General features: G+C 32.9%; 1 protein-coding gene across 11 annotated transcripts in view; it reads left to right on the top strand.

Annotated features, from left to right (window-relative positions):
* The window catches only part of MFSD8 (major facilitator superfamily domain containing 8), a 48,740-nt gene that overhangs the window by 8,932 nt on the left and 21,411 nt on the right, over positions 1-18,397 (top strand). For 9 of the 11 annotated variants that reach the window (XR_004313649.1, XR_004313647.1, XR_004313642.1 and 6 more), the window contains exons 3-11: positions 1,123-1,166; positions 5,750-5,990; positions 6,608-6,622; positions 6,961-7,074; positions 8,910-9,054; positions 9,758-9,813; positions 13,047-13,155; positions 15,449-15,583; positions 18,258-18,361. Coding sequence is in view for 3 of the 11 variants with exons in the window: in XM_014554079.2 (XP_014409565.1) it covers positions 1,123-1,166; positions 5,750-5,990; positions 6,608-6,622; positions 6,961-7,074; positions 8,910-9,054; positions 9,758-9,813; positions 13,047-13,155; positions 15,449-15,583; positions 18,258-18,361 (963 nt within the window). In the remaining 8 variants the exon portion in view is untranslated. The remainder of the gene's footprint in view (positions 1-1,122; positions 1,167-5,749; positions 5,991-6,607; positions 6,623-6,960; positions 7,075-8,909; positions 9,055-9,757; positions 9,814-13,046; positions 13,156-15,448; positions 15,584-18,257; positions 18,362-18,397) is intronic. The other 2 variants (XM_006178608.3, XM_032463254.1) reach the window with 2 other exon arrangements.

Below are 18,397 nucleotides of genomic sequence, written 5' to 3'. Positions count from 1 at the left end.
TCTGCTCCAAACGCCCACATTTTGGCCTCGCTGTGCATTCGGCACACAAACTTGCATTTGGAAATGCTCGATTGTGAGATAGTAGACTTATTTTCAAATATTCGTTGACTCTTTGAACAGTTTTTTCATCAGAGTCAATGTGTTAATTCATAATACACTAAAATGAAATGAATAAATTATTTATAAAAATAGACTTTTTAAAAGGAATGAAGTACTGATACTGCTGCAACATGGATGAACCTTGAAGTATGCAAAGAAAGAAGCCGGACAGACACAAAAGATTCTATTTTTATGAAAGTCTAGAATAGGAAAATCTATAGAGACAGAAAGTAGATTAATGGTTGCTTAAGGGCTTTTTGGGGAAGATTGGAGGGTAGCAGGGTATAGCTAAAGGGTCCAAGGTTTCTTTTGGAAGTGAACTAAAATGTTCTAAAATTGACTGTAGTGATGGTTGCACTCATCTGGGAAACTTGAAACCATTAAATTGTACTCTTTAAAATAGGTGAATTCTATGTGAATTATGTCTTAATAGAGCTGTTTTTTTAATTGCCTTTATAGAATTTTGATTGGATGTGCCTACCATTTAAAATTTACAAGCAGCATTCGACTTTATCATTACAGTTCTCAAGCAATAAAAGCTAGCAGAGATAATGAATTTTCTAAGATATCCGCAACCTGGTTTTTTATAGCGACTGTCTCTTTTAAAGATAATTTTCCTTCTTCCTAGGCCTCCATGTAGTCATCATCTCTTCCAAACAACATTTTAGAAGTCTAGCACTTCCTCTGTAACAAAGTGGCCTTTCCTCCATTCATTTCTGCTATAAAAACTTAACAAAGCCATTGTAATTTTCATTTACAAAAAAGGCATGTGAATAAGCAGAAATAGATCCTCTGCTTTTATTATGTTGATTATGGTCAGGGACTATAATTATATGTAATTTTTTAAGCCTTTAAAATTTATTTTCCTCCTGATAAAACCCCATTGCTTAATAAATTTAGACATTTATGATCATAAATTTGTAAATTCAGAATGATATTTTAAAATCCATGGTGTAGTTCAAAACATTATATCTAAAAGTAGTGATGAAATTATTATAAATAACAGAATTTGCATCTTCACAGGATTTTCTATCGTGATAATGTCAATATGGCCATATCTCCAAAAGGTTTGTGCACTTCAATCTATTCTTCTCTTAAGTAGCTGTCATAATAGTAACACTTATGTAGCTAAGACTTTTCTAGAGGCTCTCTTTGGTATCCTAACTTAATTGTTATTAGAATAATTTAAGATAATAATTCCTCAAAGGGGCTTGTAAATAAGGAGATCATATGCTTTATTGTGCAAAGCAGCACGCTTTTGCAGTGAAAGGAGTGCTATAGCAGGAGAATAGGGTCGTATATACCCAGACAGTCCCAGGCAAATGCAGATGTATAGTCAGCTACTTACTAGCCACCTTCCCAGCCCATCAATACCCCCTCCCTAATTAAAAGGCAACTAAACTAGACATAGTCTGAATTCCTAAAATGTATAAATAATATTTCTATGGAATAATTACATGCTTTCGTATAGAATTAATTTGGGTTATCAGGTGACATTGTAAAAAGAATAGATAATATATGTATGTTGATGCTGTGGTTACTAGATAGGTAAGTTTGGTTATCAAGTGATCAAGTCCTGTCAATTCTATCTTTAAAAAATATATATTGGCTTATAACATTGTGTAAATATCTGTCAATTCTGTCTTAAAACTCCACTAATGACCTTATTAAAAATCAGTAAGTTGGAGACATACTTAATTGATAACAATATTTCAGTTAAGTTTCTTAAAGAAGTTCCTCTGTACTTCCTAACTCTTACTCACTCCTTAACCAGCTACATTCTGATTAACTCCTCTGCTCCCCTGACACTGCTCTTGATGAGGTCTCCAGGGACTTAATTGCTCACTAAATACTAGATACTTTTCAGTCCTTACTTCAGGTGACTTTTGGGTAGTGTTTGACATTGTTGTCCTCTCTCTACTTCTTGAAACCCTCTCCTACTTCCATGACATTATTCTTAATGCTTTATTCTTAAATTCTTTTGGGGGGAGGGTATATATAGCTCAGTGGTAGTGTATGCTTAGCATGCATGAGGTCCTGGCTTCAATCCCCAGTACCTCCATTAAAAAAAATTTAAAAAAAAATAGATAAACTTAATTACCCGCTGCAAACCCCCCACCCCCACCCTGGCAAAAAAATTCTGTTGTGTATTTTTCTTTATCAACTTGCTCCTTATGTTTTGGTTTTCTCCAGAGGGACGTGTGTGTGTGTGTGTGTGTGTGTGTGTGTGTGTGTGTGTGTGTGTGTGTTTTAGCCTTACTCCTAAGCCTTCACCATATTAGATTGAAAGCCAGAAATTTGTTAGACATATGTGCTTGGATGAACCTAAGGTCCTCAGTTATTTACACATTTTTCTCCTTTTTTCCTGGAATGCTTTCCTTCCTACCATCTCACCTTTCCTCTGTCATTCCCTTCCTCCTCACTATTTTTAATTAATTCTCCAAGGTGTTGCTCCAATGTTACCTCTTCTGAAAAGCCTTCTCTTGCTGCCCCTCACCCCCATTTGGGTTAGAAGGTTTTCCTATGTGCTTCCATATCCTTTTATCATTAACATTTAGCATTGAGTGTTGTAACTGTGTTACGGAGAGTTCACCTAACATCCCTACTAGATTGTTAAAATGGTCAGGTGGCTTCAACAAAAATAGTAGACATATCTGGCAAATACTTAAGGTTTAAAAATGATAACCTATTATATAAGAAATTTATTGATGTTTATTTCACTTTAGTTTTTTTGGTTTTTATGAATTTTTAACTTTTTGAAAATGCTACTTTCTTATGCTGTCTTTTAAAAGAAATGTAAGAAGAAAATTCCAGACTTTACTTTTTAGTGATTTAGTGCCACATTTTCATTGCCATTTTGAAAATTAACTTAAACTACCTACTACCTTAAAATTTTTCATTCTTAATTTAAGGCTACTGTCTCTTTTATAATAGCATGTTGCCAAATATTACTTAGCTTAAAAGCCATCTGTGAGAAAGAGAAAAAGCTAGGCCAAAAAATCTTAAAAAACAAACAAACAAACAAACAACTATCTTTCTGAAAGGAATTTGGCATTACTATGAATCTCTGACTTGTGCTTCTGCCCCTGCCTGATAAACAGCTATCAGCCAATGATTCCTTAGGCTATATTGTCCAGAGTTGTGGTTGATTTCCAGGAAGACTCATATTCTTAAACCCAGATTTTGAATTGGAATGGTAGGTTATTCTATAGACTCAGGTATATAGTGGAAATAGTCATGCGTGAGTTATAATAAAACTGACATATCAGTAAAAACAAAATACTAAGAAATACTAATTTTTAAATTGCATAGGTAACATTCATTTAGTGCATACCTTATACTGATGTTGACGTTATATTGACTTAAATAATTCTTATAACAGCTCTGTGAAGTTAGCCCTATTTGACAGATAAAGAATTAAAGCATGCTGGTTTTTTTCCTGACCTACTCAAAAGGAAGATTTTTCAGAATCAGATAAGTAGAACCTGATTTGGAAACTCATTTATGCGGGCACTGTGTTTACTCATTTTTGTGTCTGTATTGCCTTACACAGGTTTTGTCACAGAGGTCTCAGTGACTGTTAATTGAATGAATAAATAATAATCTATAATTAAATAGTTGAAGAGGCTTGGAACACCCATAGTAATGTCTCAACTCCCATAGCAAAGCATTAAGATTTCTAGAACTTTGACTTTGTCAACATTATTAACATATTTAGAGAAGAATGTTTTGAAATTCAATACTGTGCACTGGGTTTTTTTTTTTTTTAAGAGAAGATGTAGATCTAACTTCCACTGAAGTGTGTAAAACCAACAAGTTTACAGATAATTATCATATAAGTGTTAAAGTACAAGTCTAAAAGTACGGGGCAGTGTACATGTGGGGAGCAAGTGTGAGCAAAGAAGTGTGAGGGAGGAAGGGGGTCAGAGAGAGAGGGGCAGAAGACACAGGGACAAGAGACTTATGCACAGACAGACACAGACAGACAGATGTGAGTGCTTGGGAGATGTTGCTAATCTAGACTAAAGAGATCCTGGAATCTTTCCAAAATCAGTTATTCCTGAGCTGAGTTTGAAGACCTATAGAAATTGATCCTGAAGGAGTGGTCCGGGCTGGGGAGTGGGAGGTTAGAAAGGCATTCCTGATGGAAGAGGCAGTAGAGGAACCTCTGCAAAGGCCTGGAAGCAAAAAGCTTGACTCATTTTGGAAATATCAAACAGTTCTGTTTGACTAGAAGTTAGGACTGAGTTGAGGGAGCATACAGAGAGATGAGGTTAGAGTGGCCAGCTTGTGAGCTGGTTTTTCATAATAAGTGGTTTAGATTTTATCCTGAAAACAGTATGATAGAGGTCATTAGTGGTGGCCAGAGGACCAGAAACAAGATGCTGTTATTTCTGTAAGAGAGAAACACACAGGAGCACAGATAACAGTTCAGTTACTAAATTGATACCTTCTGTTGTAGTATAGACCTATATCTCCCAAACCATTTAACTTCCATGTTTCAATTCTAGCAAAACTCTAGCAGATTCCAGTTTTCCAGTCATTCACTGTAAAGAATAATATCAAATTACAGTAGCAAATATTGTTAAAATTATTAGAATCATCTCCAGGAGTCAGGAGTCAGCTCACTTCTGTCTGTGAAAGGGTCACTTGACTGTTATTAACTGATATCCTGAAAAGATACTTTTATCCTTTTGCTTTCTAACTACTAGACATTTAACATTAAAATTGAATTTTCATTGCTTTTTGAAAATTAATTTTTAAATTTATGACATAAAGTTGTTATACGTGTTCACTCTTATTTCTCATTCCCCACAAAAAAAATTATACCTAAATATCTTCCTTTTAAGCTATTTAGATATCTTTAGAGAAGAAAAGGCCATGGTTTTCCTTATTAAGTTGTTGTACCTCTTAACCTATATATCTTTAAACTTACTTCCTAAAATTTAATGGTTCTTATTTTTCCAAATGTATATATATAGCCTACCATATTTAAAAAAAACACAATCTATTGATTTATTCTATAGTCCCTTTTGTAAGCTAAATTTTTCTATTTTATGAAAGTATTTTATTTTCTGAGCTTTAATCATTTGATTCTTCCTTCAACATTCATCATGATATATAGACCCTCTTTGGTAAAATCCTGAATTGTCTATGCTAAAAGGAAGAATTATTAATAGGTATAATGGGAGAAATTTTATTATCCTCTTTAAGCATTTAATTATTGTACCCAGTTTAAAAAGATAGATTCATAGTGCTAATGGCTGTTTAACTTAGAGTGTTAAGCCTAAATGTACTTACAAGAATTAAAGATTGGCATATTATTGTTATGATGTTATTATAAGGTATATAATGTGATTATCTTTTAAACAAGATTTTTATGATACAGAATTTCTGTAATTGCTCTAAAAGATGAAGTTTCTTAAGCATTTTTCCAGGTGTATAGTGAATTGTTAGCACATTTAATTGTAATGTCAGAAGTTTGAATTCCTCACTATAAGTAAGGGTGTTACAAAACTTAAGTATACTAGAATTATTTTTTAAATTCTTTTAATAAGAAATGTTACTGGTCAGAAAAATGTATTTAGATTTTAAACTTTACTTTTCTTGGATAAGAATTTTTAAAGCATTGTAATCTTTTTTCCTGCAGATTGATCAGACAGCCGATGCAAGTTTTTTGGGCTGGGTTATTGCTTCGTTTAGTCTTGGCCAAATGGTAGCTTCACCTATATTTGGTTTGTGGTCTAATTATAGACCAAGAAAAGAACCTCTTATTGTTTCAACTCTCATTTCGGTGGGAGCCAACTGCCTCTATGCATATGTCCACGTTCCAGCTTCTCATAATAAATACTACATGTTGGTTGCTCGAGGATTGGTGGGATTTGGAGCAGGTAATCTGTCTGTATGTATATGTTTGGTTGTTCATCCTGACATTTATATGTATCTCTCACCTGGTGTCACCCCTTCTCAGTTTCATATACCACATTTAATATACAGGTGTCTCATTGCAAATAGACAAATATCTGTCCTGTCATTTTGCCTTTACTCATGATGTTTCTCCTGATGTTCCCATTACCTATAGTTTCTATCTTCTGTTCCCATCATTCTTCATCCTTTAGGATTTAGTTCAAGTTTCACATGTTCCATGAAGGTTTACCCTACCCCTTAACAGATCTTTCCTTTCTCTAACATGTCTCTGGCATTTGCTTATATGTTGTTTTGCACTGTTTTCATCCTTTATCACCAACTAGATAGCAAATTTATTGTAAGTGAAGACAATTTATAATTTTTTAAAAAATTATTGATTGATTGATTGATTGGAAGTACTGGGGATTGAACCCAGGACCTTGTGCAGGCTAAGCATGTGCCCTACCACTGAGCTATATGCCCCCCCCACCAATTTATGACTTTTAAAAATATTCTGTAGTCCCTAGTAGAGTCTCTTCAACATAATAAGTGCTCAACAAAGTTGTTTTGAGTTAAATTATTTCTGTTTCTTATGTTACAGGTCTCAGCATGCAGAGTGTGTATCATCTTTCTTTTTAAAATAGTGTGGTAATTAGAAGTATACCATTCACTCAATACTTTCTTAGTGTTTAATGATGAAAAAAAAGTTTACCATTCCTGAAATGCCATTTTTTTCATTCATTCAAATCTTTAACTGTGTTTTCGTATTTCTACAAGTAATATTTCCCATTAATTGATGCATTTGTTCACTATATATGCCTGTGTAATCATAAAACGGAAGTGGTGACTGTACTGTAGATTATTATTTCCTCTTCTGCATAGAGCCAAATTAATTTGAACTTCATAAATGGAAGAATATTTTCTTTTACTTTGAGTTATCATGTCTTTTCTTAGGAAATGTAGCAGTTATTAGATCATATATTGCTGGTGCTACATCTCTTCAGGAAAGAACAAGTTCTATGGCAAACACAAGTGCATGTCAAGCATTAGGTTTTATTCTAGGTCCAGGTAAGTATTCTTCCCTTGTCATTACTTGAATTTGAATTGGGAAACTTTTGAGTTTCAAATGTTAAATGAAATCCAAGTATTAAACCTCTTAGCTGAAGAAAAGGGAGGGAAACAGGTATTTTTTGATCCAGCAGCCAGGCTAGGCTCTTTATATGTGTTAACTCTTACTCTTTAAATTAAGTGCTGTTAGTCCCATTGTACTGATTAAGAAACCAAGGCATAGAGAATATAAGTAAATTATCCAGGGTCACCCTGATAGTAAATTAAAAATCTGAGGTTCAAACCTAACTGTCTGATTCCAAAGTGTGTGTTCTGTCAGATAATCATTTAGCTTAACATCTCAGCAAGAGTTTGCTTTTCTTCCTGTTTATTAGAAACAAAATTCTTTTAACTGAAAGATTTGAGGAAAGTAATTTGAGGAAGTTCTTTACCCTTTTGCCTTTTGCATTTTGCCCATACTATTAAGATTTTTCTAAGGTTGAAGAAAATGATAGAAGAAAATGAGAGTTTAAAATAGATTTGCTATTCTTGTCCTCTTCCCAAGCTTTCATACTTTAGCTGAGTATAAAAATATATTAATGAGATTCAGTATTTTCCTAAGGCCAATTAATTTTCTGCTAAATGAGTAGAAAAATTAACTTTTTGTTCCTAGAATAACATTGAAAAGCCATATGGCCCATGCTTTTAATATCGCAGTTATGAATATCATGAATTTGAATCCAACTCAGTTTACTTCATCATTAACACCCCAACCCCACTCCGGTTTCTATTATTTCTGTTACTTCTTCTCTTTCACAGAAGAGAATAATTCATCAGTCACCAAAATCTAATATTTCAGTTTAGTATTCTGGAATAAAATATAAGCAGAAATCTAGAATAATTGAACCTACTGCCTTATTATAAAATACATGAGGACATAGTCTGAGTCTTCTTTAATTTACCACTCTACCCTTGGTATCTAGCACAGTACCTGGTATAGGCTTGGGTTCTCAGTAAATATTTTGGCCATCTAAAAAGCATTTTAAAGATTATTCACTTAAACATTTTGGAGTAAAGATGATAAAATGTAGGCCTGAAAAGATTAGATGACTTTTCCAACAATAAACACATCAATAAGTACTAACATTTCCTAACTGCTAGACTCTGTTCTGAGTACTTTAAGTGCAGTATTTTACTTAATCCTCACCCTAAGGTTACATGTAAAGTATTGGCAAAGCCAGATATGGAATCTCAATCAGGAGAGCAAACCAGTACTTTTGTAATGCGATTTTTGCCACAGATCCAAATTTAAAATGATATTAGATATATATAATTTAAATACCATATACATAGTAATATTTTAAAATATTGAGTTGAAATGTGGCATTTTCTTATAATCAAATTGATTAAACTTTAATAATTTATTTATGGAAGGAATTGTATAAGTTAAATTTCCTATGGAGGTATTTAAAAAAAAGGTACAGACAAGTTACGTTAGATATAATCCCTTGCGAATGCATTTACATCAGTGCTTCTCAATCAGTTTTTTCATTATTATCTCCCTAAGGAGGCTTTTTAGGCCTTTTTTTCCTAATCATTCCATCCCATGACATTTTAATACCACAGATCTGTGTTAAATGTCTTTTCTGTACTGTATGCATATCTGTGCTTTATACAGAAAAAGAGTGAATTTTTTGCCTCTCCCCCTCAAGAACCAATTTTCTTATCCTTATTGAGATGCCTGATGCAGATGGATGATTCCATAGTGTTACTTCCAATTTTGTGGTAAATGTTTTTCACATTTAGTTTAGCCTGTGCCTCCCATATAATATCTGTATACATTTTATTTTAATAAGTTTTTCAGACTTGTTTTGCACTCATTGGAGAAAAGGGCGTGACATGGGATACCATTAAGCTGCAGATTAACATGTACACAGCACCAGTTTTACTTGGCGCCTTCCTGGGAATTTTAAATATTATTCTGATCCTTACAATATTAAGGTAATTAGATTGAAATGATAAAACTACTTTTGTAGATTGTGAAATTAAATAAGGGTTATCATTATTAGAGAATTATTATTTCTATGATGTCTTTATTTGATTTTTGATGCCTATAGCTGTGTTCTTATTTTTCGATCAGCTAATGCATGTGTTACTCATAACTAAAATAATAGACAATGAATGAAAACATTATAAGGTTTTTGAAGATTCAAGGTTTGGTCTTGATTTACTAACTGTAAGTTTCTAAGTAGGAGAATGGCATGAAAGCTACATTTTAAGTAGATTAATGATTAGTATCAACCTTAAATACAGAAGTTGCTTGTAATGTTTCTCTCTTTTATGTATTAGAAGAAATTTTATGAAACTACTTTATATTCCTTTAGAGAGTTTATCCAAGAGTCCAGAAACAATCATAACTCATGTTAAAAATCATTGAAAAACTTAAAATACTGATTAAAATAGATTATTTATGCTTTTGGATGAATTGAGTATTTTTTCATCTTCTCTGATAATATAATAATTGTAACATATCTTTTAAATTTTATTGGTTATATCTCATTGGTAATAATTTTATTACTCAGAAGGCAATAAAAGAAACTATCAGAATGTGAAAAGATAGACAAGATAGCTTATAATAAATTAAAACCATTTATCTATTATACTAAGCCTTTCATGGATACACTATTTATGTTTTTCTTTTAAGAGAACATCGTGTGGATGACTCAGGACGACAGTGTAAAAATGTTAATTTTGAAGAAGGTACTATTAACCTGTTTGACTAAGTTACTATAATATTACAAAGTGTTTCTAATGATTCTGTCTGTTTGGTATTTACTTGGATTTTGCTTCTGAGGATAATACAATGGATAATTGGGGAAGATCTTCAAAGCTAAAAGTTACCTAAATTGATTTCTAGATAGTCATTTGGTGTTCATAATCGACAAGCTTAAAACCATTGCTAAATCTTATTTTCAAAGAGCCAATATCCTAAAATCCTTGAGATCTTTGAAATGATATCAGTATTTTGCTACCAAAATTACTTTGTATCTTTCTGTTTCAAGCATTTCTTTGTTCCCTTAATCATGGAAATAGTATGGTTTCTCTTTTGTATTTTTATTCTTTTGGTATACTCTATAAATGCACATTTTTATCCTTTAGATCTTTCTCTGACTCATAAATAGGTACCCAATCTGGTAAGCAGGTATATTTTACTAAATAAAGCATTATTTAAATACCAACTATGTTCTTCTTGGGGAGTGTCCCCCTTGTAAAAAAAAAAAAAATGCATCTAGTCCTTGCCCTCAAGGAGTTTATGAAGTTGTGAAAAAGAAAGTGTTATTTTACCAAGTTTTTTGATAGCTATTTTATTTAATTTTCACAACAAAACTAGTGGAAGGTAAAGTTAAAAGTAGTAGGGTGGAGAGCAGAGTGGTGAGGAGCTCTAGCAAGTTTTGAAGTAAGGAGAAGTGTGACAATAGTCAGATTCCATGTGAGGCTAATCCAGATATGTGAAGGTTTGAACTACGGCAGTAACTGAGAATGGAGAAGGAATAGATATGAGGTTTTGAAGGTTTTTGACAGATTGGATAGGGAATATAAGGACTAAGGGAGTTGAAGATATCTGCCAGGTTTTGATTTTGGATAATTAAAAGTATGAAAGAGAACAAGAATTTAAGAAGGGATACTGGCTGAAAAGATAAAAGGTGATTTCAATTTGGATTAAGCCAAATGTAATGCTACATTAGAACAGTTGAAAAATTCCAGAGGTGTTTTTAATGTTAGCAATAGAGATCGAAGCTAGAGATACAAATTTGGGGGTCATCCAGAGGAAAGCAGTACAGCAACAAAGAGAGAGTGAGGGAAAAGAGGAAAGGAAGGGGTAAATAAATCAAGTGTGGCAAAATACAATTGAATCTAGGACATAGATATATAATGATATATTTAAAACTTTTCAAAATAAAAGACAGAAAGAATGAATGGTGAGGAAGTGCCAGCCGTGGGTATAAGCTCCTTTTTTGAAAAGGTGAAAACTAGGCTGCTAACTTAAAGGACCTATCAGGTAAAGGGAATGAGCTAGTTAAAGAGGATGAGGTTAAAGGGCAATAAGCAAAATCTTTCACAAATTGAAGGGGATTACCATCTAGATCCTTGCTTCTTTGACTTTAATGTGCTTACATAGTGCCTGGGAACCTTGCTAAAATGCAGGCTCTGGTTGAGTAATGAGGCCTGGGGTGAGGCCTGAGTGAGGAGAGCCTACATTTATAACAAGCTTCCACATGAGCTGATGCTACTCGTCTATGAACCACACTTTGAGTAGCAAAGACTTACAGTTATACCATTCAGTACTATAGCCACTAGTCACATTTGGCTATTTAAATTTATTGACACTAGCGACATTTCAAGTGCTCAGTGGGTATATGTGACTAGCAGCTGTATTAGACAGTACACAGAAAGAACCTTTCCATTATGTCAGTTCTCTTGGACAGCCCTGATCTAAAGCACAAATGAGAATTTAGAAAAGAGAGATCTATTTTCTTTCATAAGATTTCTAGGTTCTTCAAAATAATTTTAATAAGACAAAAATTATTTTTAAATTTCAATGTCTAGATAAAATATATCAGGTTTATTCCTATTATTAAAGATGTTATCATGGGATAAGGTTAGAATTTCCAATTACATAGTATTTTAATCAATATGCTAATGCAATATTTTCTTAAAATTCTTATAATTAGGATACCTAGTCAATCCCCGTGATTTAGGATGCAACATTTCTGAGTTTCCCCACCAAAGCTAGCACTGGGTGGAGGCTGCAGAAAACTAACCACATATGAAGTAAACTCCAGACTGACATGGGGCATTGTTGATATTCGATTCAAAGGAGTAAAGACTGACTTCTAGGTGGTGACTGAGATTCAGGGAGGCCTATCCAAATAACACAGGGCTCACAAGGACCAGAATCTACCTCAGAAAAATACCTGGACAAAGATGACCGGTTTTCTTTGTGTGATTAGAAAGGGAGGTCATAACATTGTCGAGTGTCCAAGGTGCTTAACTGCCCCCAAGTATAGCAGACTATTTCCGGACCTCACTTATTATTGGAGAAGGAACTTCTCCTGAAATATAAAGGCAGGCACTCATATAAAAAAAATACAGAAACTTACCGTGTCTTAGGAAAGTCACCCTGTCCCCGTTGCTGCTACACATACACTTAAAGATTGTATAAATGAATACATTCTTGTATTACTTACCTGGTTTACTCTGAATAAGTGGGTAAATTATAAAATAGCATGATGGGTATATATAAATACATGTATATGGCTTCATACTACTCAATTATATCAGATATGGCTTATATTGAGTGTATTACTTAACTACATAGTTAAGTGAATATACACATTTTGCCTTCCTAATTTATAAAACCACCATCAAATCTTGTTGGTTCTTAGCAAAAAATATAAATGATAACGTAAGGACTTAAAATTGTGGTAAAAACAAGGGTATTTACTAATACTAATTTCACATACCATTTCAAAATATGTATCCATTGAAGTGAATCACAGAATTAAGAAGTGATTTAATAAACTATTTGATGTCTTCATGAAGTCCTCATAAATTTAAAATTTAGGTAAGGTAGACAAAAATGCAACTGAAATTTAAAGCTCATGTATTTAGTTGAGATCATTTTATAGAATTCTATAAAAACACAGTTCTATTTTTCATTGAAAGACAACAAGTAGAAAATCTGAGTATTTCCTGTAGGTAGCAGAATTGAAGTGTATGTCCTGGGAAGAAAATTCACTTTACTTTTAAATGCCATTTAAAAATTATTTCTGTCATGTAAATTCCATTACTTTTAAACTGCTTCGAAGTGTAAAAAATGATTTTGAATGTTTAGTTGTTGAATTCGCTACATATAATTTTTACACCACTTAATAATGTTGTAAGAAAAATTGAATGTGTAAATAATGTAATTTTTCTTTTGTTTACTATAGCAAGTACAGATGAAATTCAAGCCCCTCAAGGAAATATTGATCAAGTTGCTGTTGTGGCCAGCAATGTTCTGTTTTTCGTGATTCTGTTTATCTTTGCCCTTTTTGAAACGTAAGTTTTATTTTGTTTTTACCTAAATTGTATTATGTAACCTGTTTTTCTTAATGCAGTATTAATCAAGCATACAGATGTTCTCAAAAACCTTATGTAAGGCATATTTTCCTTGTCATGATGTAAAAAGCATATATAAATTTTTTGCTTTTCAACTTGAATGTAGTTAATTTTAATTCTCTGCCTGTAATCTTAGTTCCTTATATTACTTCCATATAAAGGAATCTGTCTCACTAGTCTTTCTCCCCTTCCTCTGAGTTTTATGATAAATAACAGTTAGAAAACTTTAATTGTGTATTAATTTAATTAACTTTAAGCCAAATAGCTCCCTGTTTATGTATGCTGGGTTCAGTCTAGAAATTTTAACTCTGTTTAAGCCCTGATCCTGAAAAAAGCTAGCATATTACAAAATATCTGCCTTGTGTGGGCTTTGTTGACCATTAGTTATCATATGGCTTTTTAATTTTTAAAATACCTTTCCATTATATTATTAAAATAGTACAATCTTATAAATATTCCAAACACTACGACTGTATTTCCACATCCCCTCCTCTCCCTGGTGGTTACCACTGCTGATACTTCAGTGTGTATTTTTTTCCAACATTTTTTCTATGTAACTGTAAGTATTGGGGGGTGTGTATGTCCATTAAACCAACACAGAATATGTGATATTATCATTTGATAACTTGGTTTGTTCACTTGTCAAGATAATGTAACATTATTATGCCAGTACTTTTTTTCCCCAGCCCCATCCCGCCGCACCCCCTATTCAAGTACATTTTGTGCAGGATCTACTTGATTTTTTTTTTAAATAATTGAGATATGTGAAAGTTTTAGCTCATTTGGTTTTGGGGGGCATATATGTTATTATGGTAAATATACATAACATAAAACTTACATTTTAACTTTTTTTTTCAATTTTATGGGTATGATTTATTCTCTTGTGTATTTATTTGCCATTAATCCATGTTGAACTGTGTTGTTGGACATATGTTAAACTTTGAGTCTGCTATGATTCTTAGAGTTTTTCTGCCATATTTAATTTTTTTTTAACTGAGATAGAATTGGTATATAATAATATATTCATTTCAGGGGTACCATTTTAATTATCTTTAACTGTGCAATTCAGTGGCTTTAAATACATTCACAATGCTGTACAACCACCACTGCCACCCTTCCAGAACCTTTTCATCATCCCAAACAGAAGCGCTATACCCATTAATAAGTCCCCATTCCCCCTCACCCAGCCCCTGATTGCCTCTATTCTACTTTCTCTCTCTATGAATTTGCCTGTTCTAGCTACTTCATAAGTGGAATCATGCAAACTTCTGTCATTTGGTGTCTTGCATATTTCACTTGGCATGATGTTTTCAAGGTTCATCCAAGTTGTAGCATGTGTTAGAATTTCATACCTTTTATGGCTGAATAATATTCCATTGTATGTATAAACCAATTTTGTTTATCCATTCATCTGTCAGTGGAAATTTGGGTTATTTCCACCTTTTGCTATTGAAAATAGTGCTACTATTGGTATACAAGTCTCTGAGTCTTCGCTTTCAGTTCTTTTGGGTATATACGCAGAAGTGGAATTGATGGATCATATGATAATTCTATGTTAGCTTATTGAGGAATCACTGAACTATTTTCCAGAGCAGCTTATCTGATTTTAAAGTTAAAAATGGTGATGTTCCTTTTTTTTTTTTTTAAGAATGAATATTTTAATTCCTTTTTGTAGCAAGTTAACAGAAGGAGGTAGCAAGTAGTAAAAGAAGTTGGCTAGGAAGGAGACAGTCATATAAAGGAAGTATATCATTCAGAGGTAGGGAGAAGAATATGTACATTCAAAGATAGGTATGAAAGAGACTGAGGAAGAGAAAAAAAATCAGAACCAGAAGGTTCTAATAACTAAATAATAGTAACATGATTTCATTGGAAAGAGACCAATTTAAACCAAAATGAAACCATGATTTTTTAATTATATTAGAATGGTAGGAATTATGGTTGGTTGTTTTCATTTTCCTGTTTTTCAGACTTTTTGCAATGTGCATATGTTACTTATATAATTAAAATAAATATTTAAGAAATGTGAACAGCCAAACTAAGTGGCTTGTGTATGTAACAACAAAATGTCCTTAAACTGTGTTAAAATTTTTGTAGATGTGAATCTGGTATCACTTTTAAAAGGGATGCAGATTCTTAAATGTGTTGCTATCATTAAAGCTTTTGTTTCACCTTTAGGTGACAATGACTATGATTTAAAACAAAATAAAAATAATTTATTTGTTTTTCTTAGCATCGTTACTCCATTAACAATGGATATGTATGCCTGGACCAGAGAACAAGCTGTATTATATGATGGAATAATACTTGCTGCTCTTGGAGTCGAGGCAGTTATTATTTTCATGGGGGTAAAATTACTTTCCAAAAAGTAAGTCATTTGTCTTTGGCTTTATTTCAAGTCTTTTTTATAAAAGTGAAACACAAAACAGAGCTAACAATGCAAATGAATGTGTTAATAAAATACTGTAAAACTTTTCTCTCATTATGTACAGATTTAAAATTTATTAAGGGAGCCTATTTCTATACCATATAGTATCGTCTTTTGTAAAGTAAGTTATTTTACAAAGTAATTGTCTTTTAATGTGTCTTTTGTATACTATGTTTTATTTAAATAATTTCTATATTTTATGAAACATTTTCCTGCTGTGTGATAATACATGTTATGCACCAGGAAAGCGTTAATGATTAAGTCTGGAAAATTCTGGTTAAAATTACCAAACTTCTTTACTCTAAAACTTCTAAATCATCAGTATATATTTACTGTATCACCAGCATGACAAATAGAGTATGTAGCATTTCTAAAAGTTAATTGTAACTTTGATCTTGAGATTCTTCTCAAGAATCATTTCGTAGAAGTACAACTGTAAAGAACACACTATGAGGGAAATGCTTGTATAAAATTAAGTTCATCCACATAGTCTGAGGGACATTAGTTGACGAATTTAGATAATTCTAACAATTTAATTATTTCTAAAATATTTCTATAATATTGCAGAACTTTTGTATAAAGTTGTAAAGTCAATTAACAAATATTGAATCGGTGCTAAGGGCCAGGTGCTGTGGGAGTACTACAAAGTTTCCTGTCCTTACAGTGCCAAGTAGAGGGGCCAAGATACAGATGGAGACATAGACATAGATTCATATTCAAAGTTCAATAGTAGTAAATACATTACATGTTGTTACAGAAGTGGAGTGGTCCTGCTGATAGGAGTCCTTACAAGTTGTCCAATTCCATACATTCAGAGAGCTTGTATTCTACTAGGGGGAAAGCCAATAAATGCAAATGTGAAATCAGGTCATGGCAAGCACTATGAAGACTAGACCAGAGGAAGAGAACAAAAAAGTGACAAGGGCAGGGATGGGAGAGAGGGGACGTATTATTTTGATTGATTGCTCCAGGAAGGCAGCTGAAATGGAAGCTACATTCAAGCAGAGACCTCAGTGAAGTCAGAGAATTAACCATGCGGTGGCCTGGAACTCTCTTCCTCCAGAAGACTGAGTTTAAGGGACAAGCAGGAAAGCCATTTAGGCCAGGAGCAGAGTGAGAGAAATGGCAAATGGGAGAAGATCAGGTTGAAAAGATAGGAAGCTTTGTAGGTGTTCTGAGGCTGATGGAAGTGTTGGGTTTTGGAAGCCTTTGGTCTTGTTTGTATATTTCACTTTTTGTTATGGAAAATTTCTAACATACACAAAGGTGTAGAGAGAATCATGTACTGAATCTCTGATATCTGTTACCCAGCTTCAACATTATAAACCCTTGGACAGTCTGGATTCATTTCTATCTACGCCTACTCCACACTCCCCGTCCCGTACACCTGGATTATTCTGAAGCTGATCTTAGACATCATTTCATGTCATAAATATTTCAGTATGTATCTGTAAAAGTTTACAATTACATTACAACACATTACATTACAACATTATCATGTCTAAAAAAATTAGTAGTGATTTCTAAGTATCATCAAATATCCAGGGAGTATTCAAATTTTTCCATTGTCTCAAATTGTTTAAATTTGTTTTGTTTTATATTGTTTTATTTCACAGTACTCACTTGACTCAGGCTCTTATATTTCCTGAATCTCTTTTAATCTGTGGGTTTCTTTTCCATCTCTTCCATCTCTTTCTCTCTCCCTTACAAATTGAAGCGACCAGGATGTTTACCTGTAGTTTCCCACATTTTGGATCTTGCTGAATAAATCCCTGTGGTGTTTAATATTTGTTTGTTTAATATTTTCCTGTACTTACTGAATTTCTTGAAAATTGGCACTTAGATCTAGAAGCTTGATATAGTTTGAGTTCAATTTTTTGGCAAGAATGTTTTATAAGTGGTGGTATGTGCTTACATCAGGTGAAATGTTTATCTCTTTTTATGATGTAGGTGACCTTTGACCATTCCCCAAATCAGTTAATTTGTTAATAGAGCATTGCAAAATCCTGGTATTTTAATTCTGTCATTCCTTTATTTATTTGTTGAAATACTTTGAGTAAAGAGAGCCTTCCCATCACCAACTATTTGGTTATCCTGATGGTACACTTTTTATAGGAGACACAGGGTGATTTTTTCCTTTTATTCACTGATTTTTAAAATAATGAATTGTTTCCCTAACATCCTCTAAAAGTGACTGAGTATTTTATTTTAATATAGTATGGATTTATAGATTATAACATTTTTATGTGTTTCAAGTCATTGTCATTACTATTCTTTTTGGTGTTCATGTTGTCAAATTCTTGGCCAGCTTCATCAGATTGGCTCTGAGTCTTTTTACCATGATCTAGTAGTCACTGATAGCTTCTGTGCTTTCTGGTATGATTAGACGTTCAGGCTCATCTTGCACATTTTCTGTCCCAGATCTGAAATCAGCCAGTTTTTAAAGGAGTCCTGGTTCCTTTTAGTGGGAAATTATATTTTACATTCATATTAATTAGTATATCACTTAAAGTATCATGATATTATTTTATTTATAGTTTTAAAAATTCTAAAAGTAGTTAAACTGTGTTATAATGTTTCATTTTTAAATTACAGAGTTTCTGTTCTTTAACAGGATTGGCGAGCGTGCTATTCTGCTGGGAGGACTCATCGTTGTATGGGTTGGCTTCTTCATCCTGTTACCTTGGGGAAATCAGTTTCCCAAAATACAGTGGGAAGGTATAGCCATACATAATTCTATAATGTTAGCCCGTT

This window comes from Camelus ferus, chromosome 2 (assembly GCF_009834535.1).
Source record: "Camelus ferus isolate YT-003-E chromosome 2, BCGSAC_Cfer_1.0, whole genome shotgun sequence".
Lineage (NCBI taxonomy): Eukaryota > Metazoa > Chordata > Mammalia > Artiodactyla > Camelidae > Camelus > Camelus ferus.
Note: the sequence above shows the minus strand (reverse complement) of the source record. Positions and strands in the feature narration are given on the sequence as shown.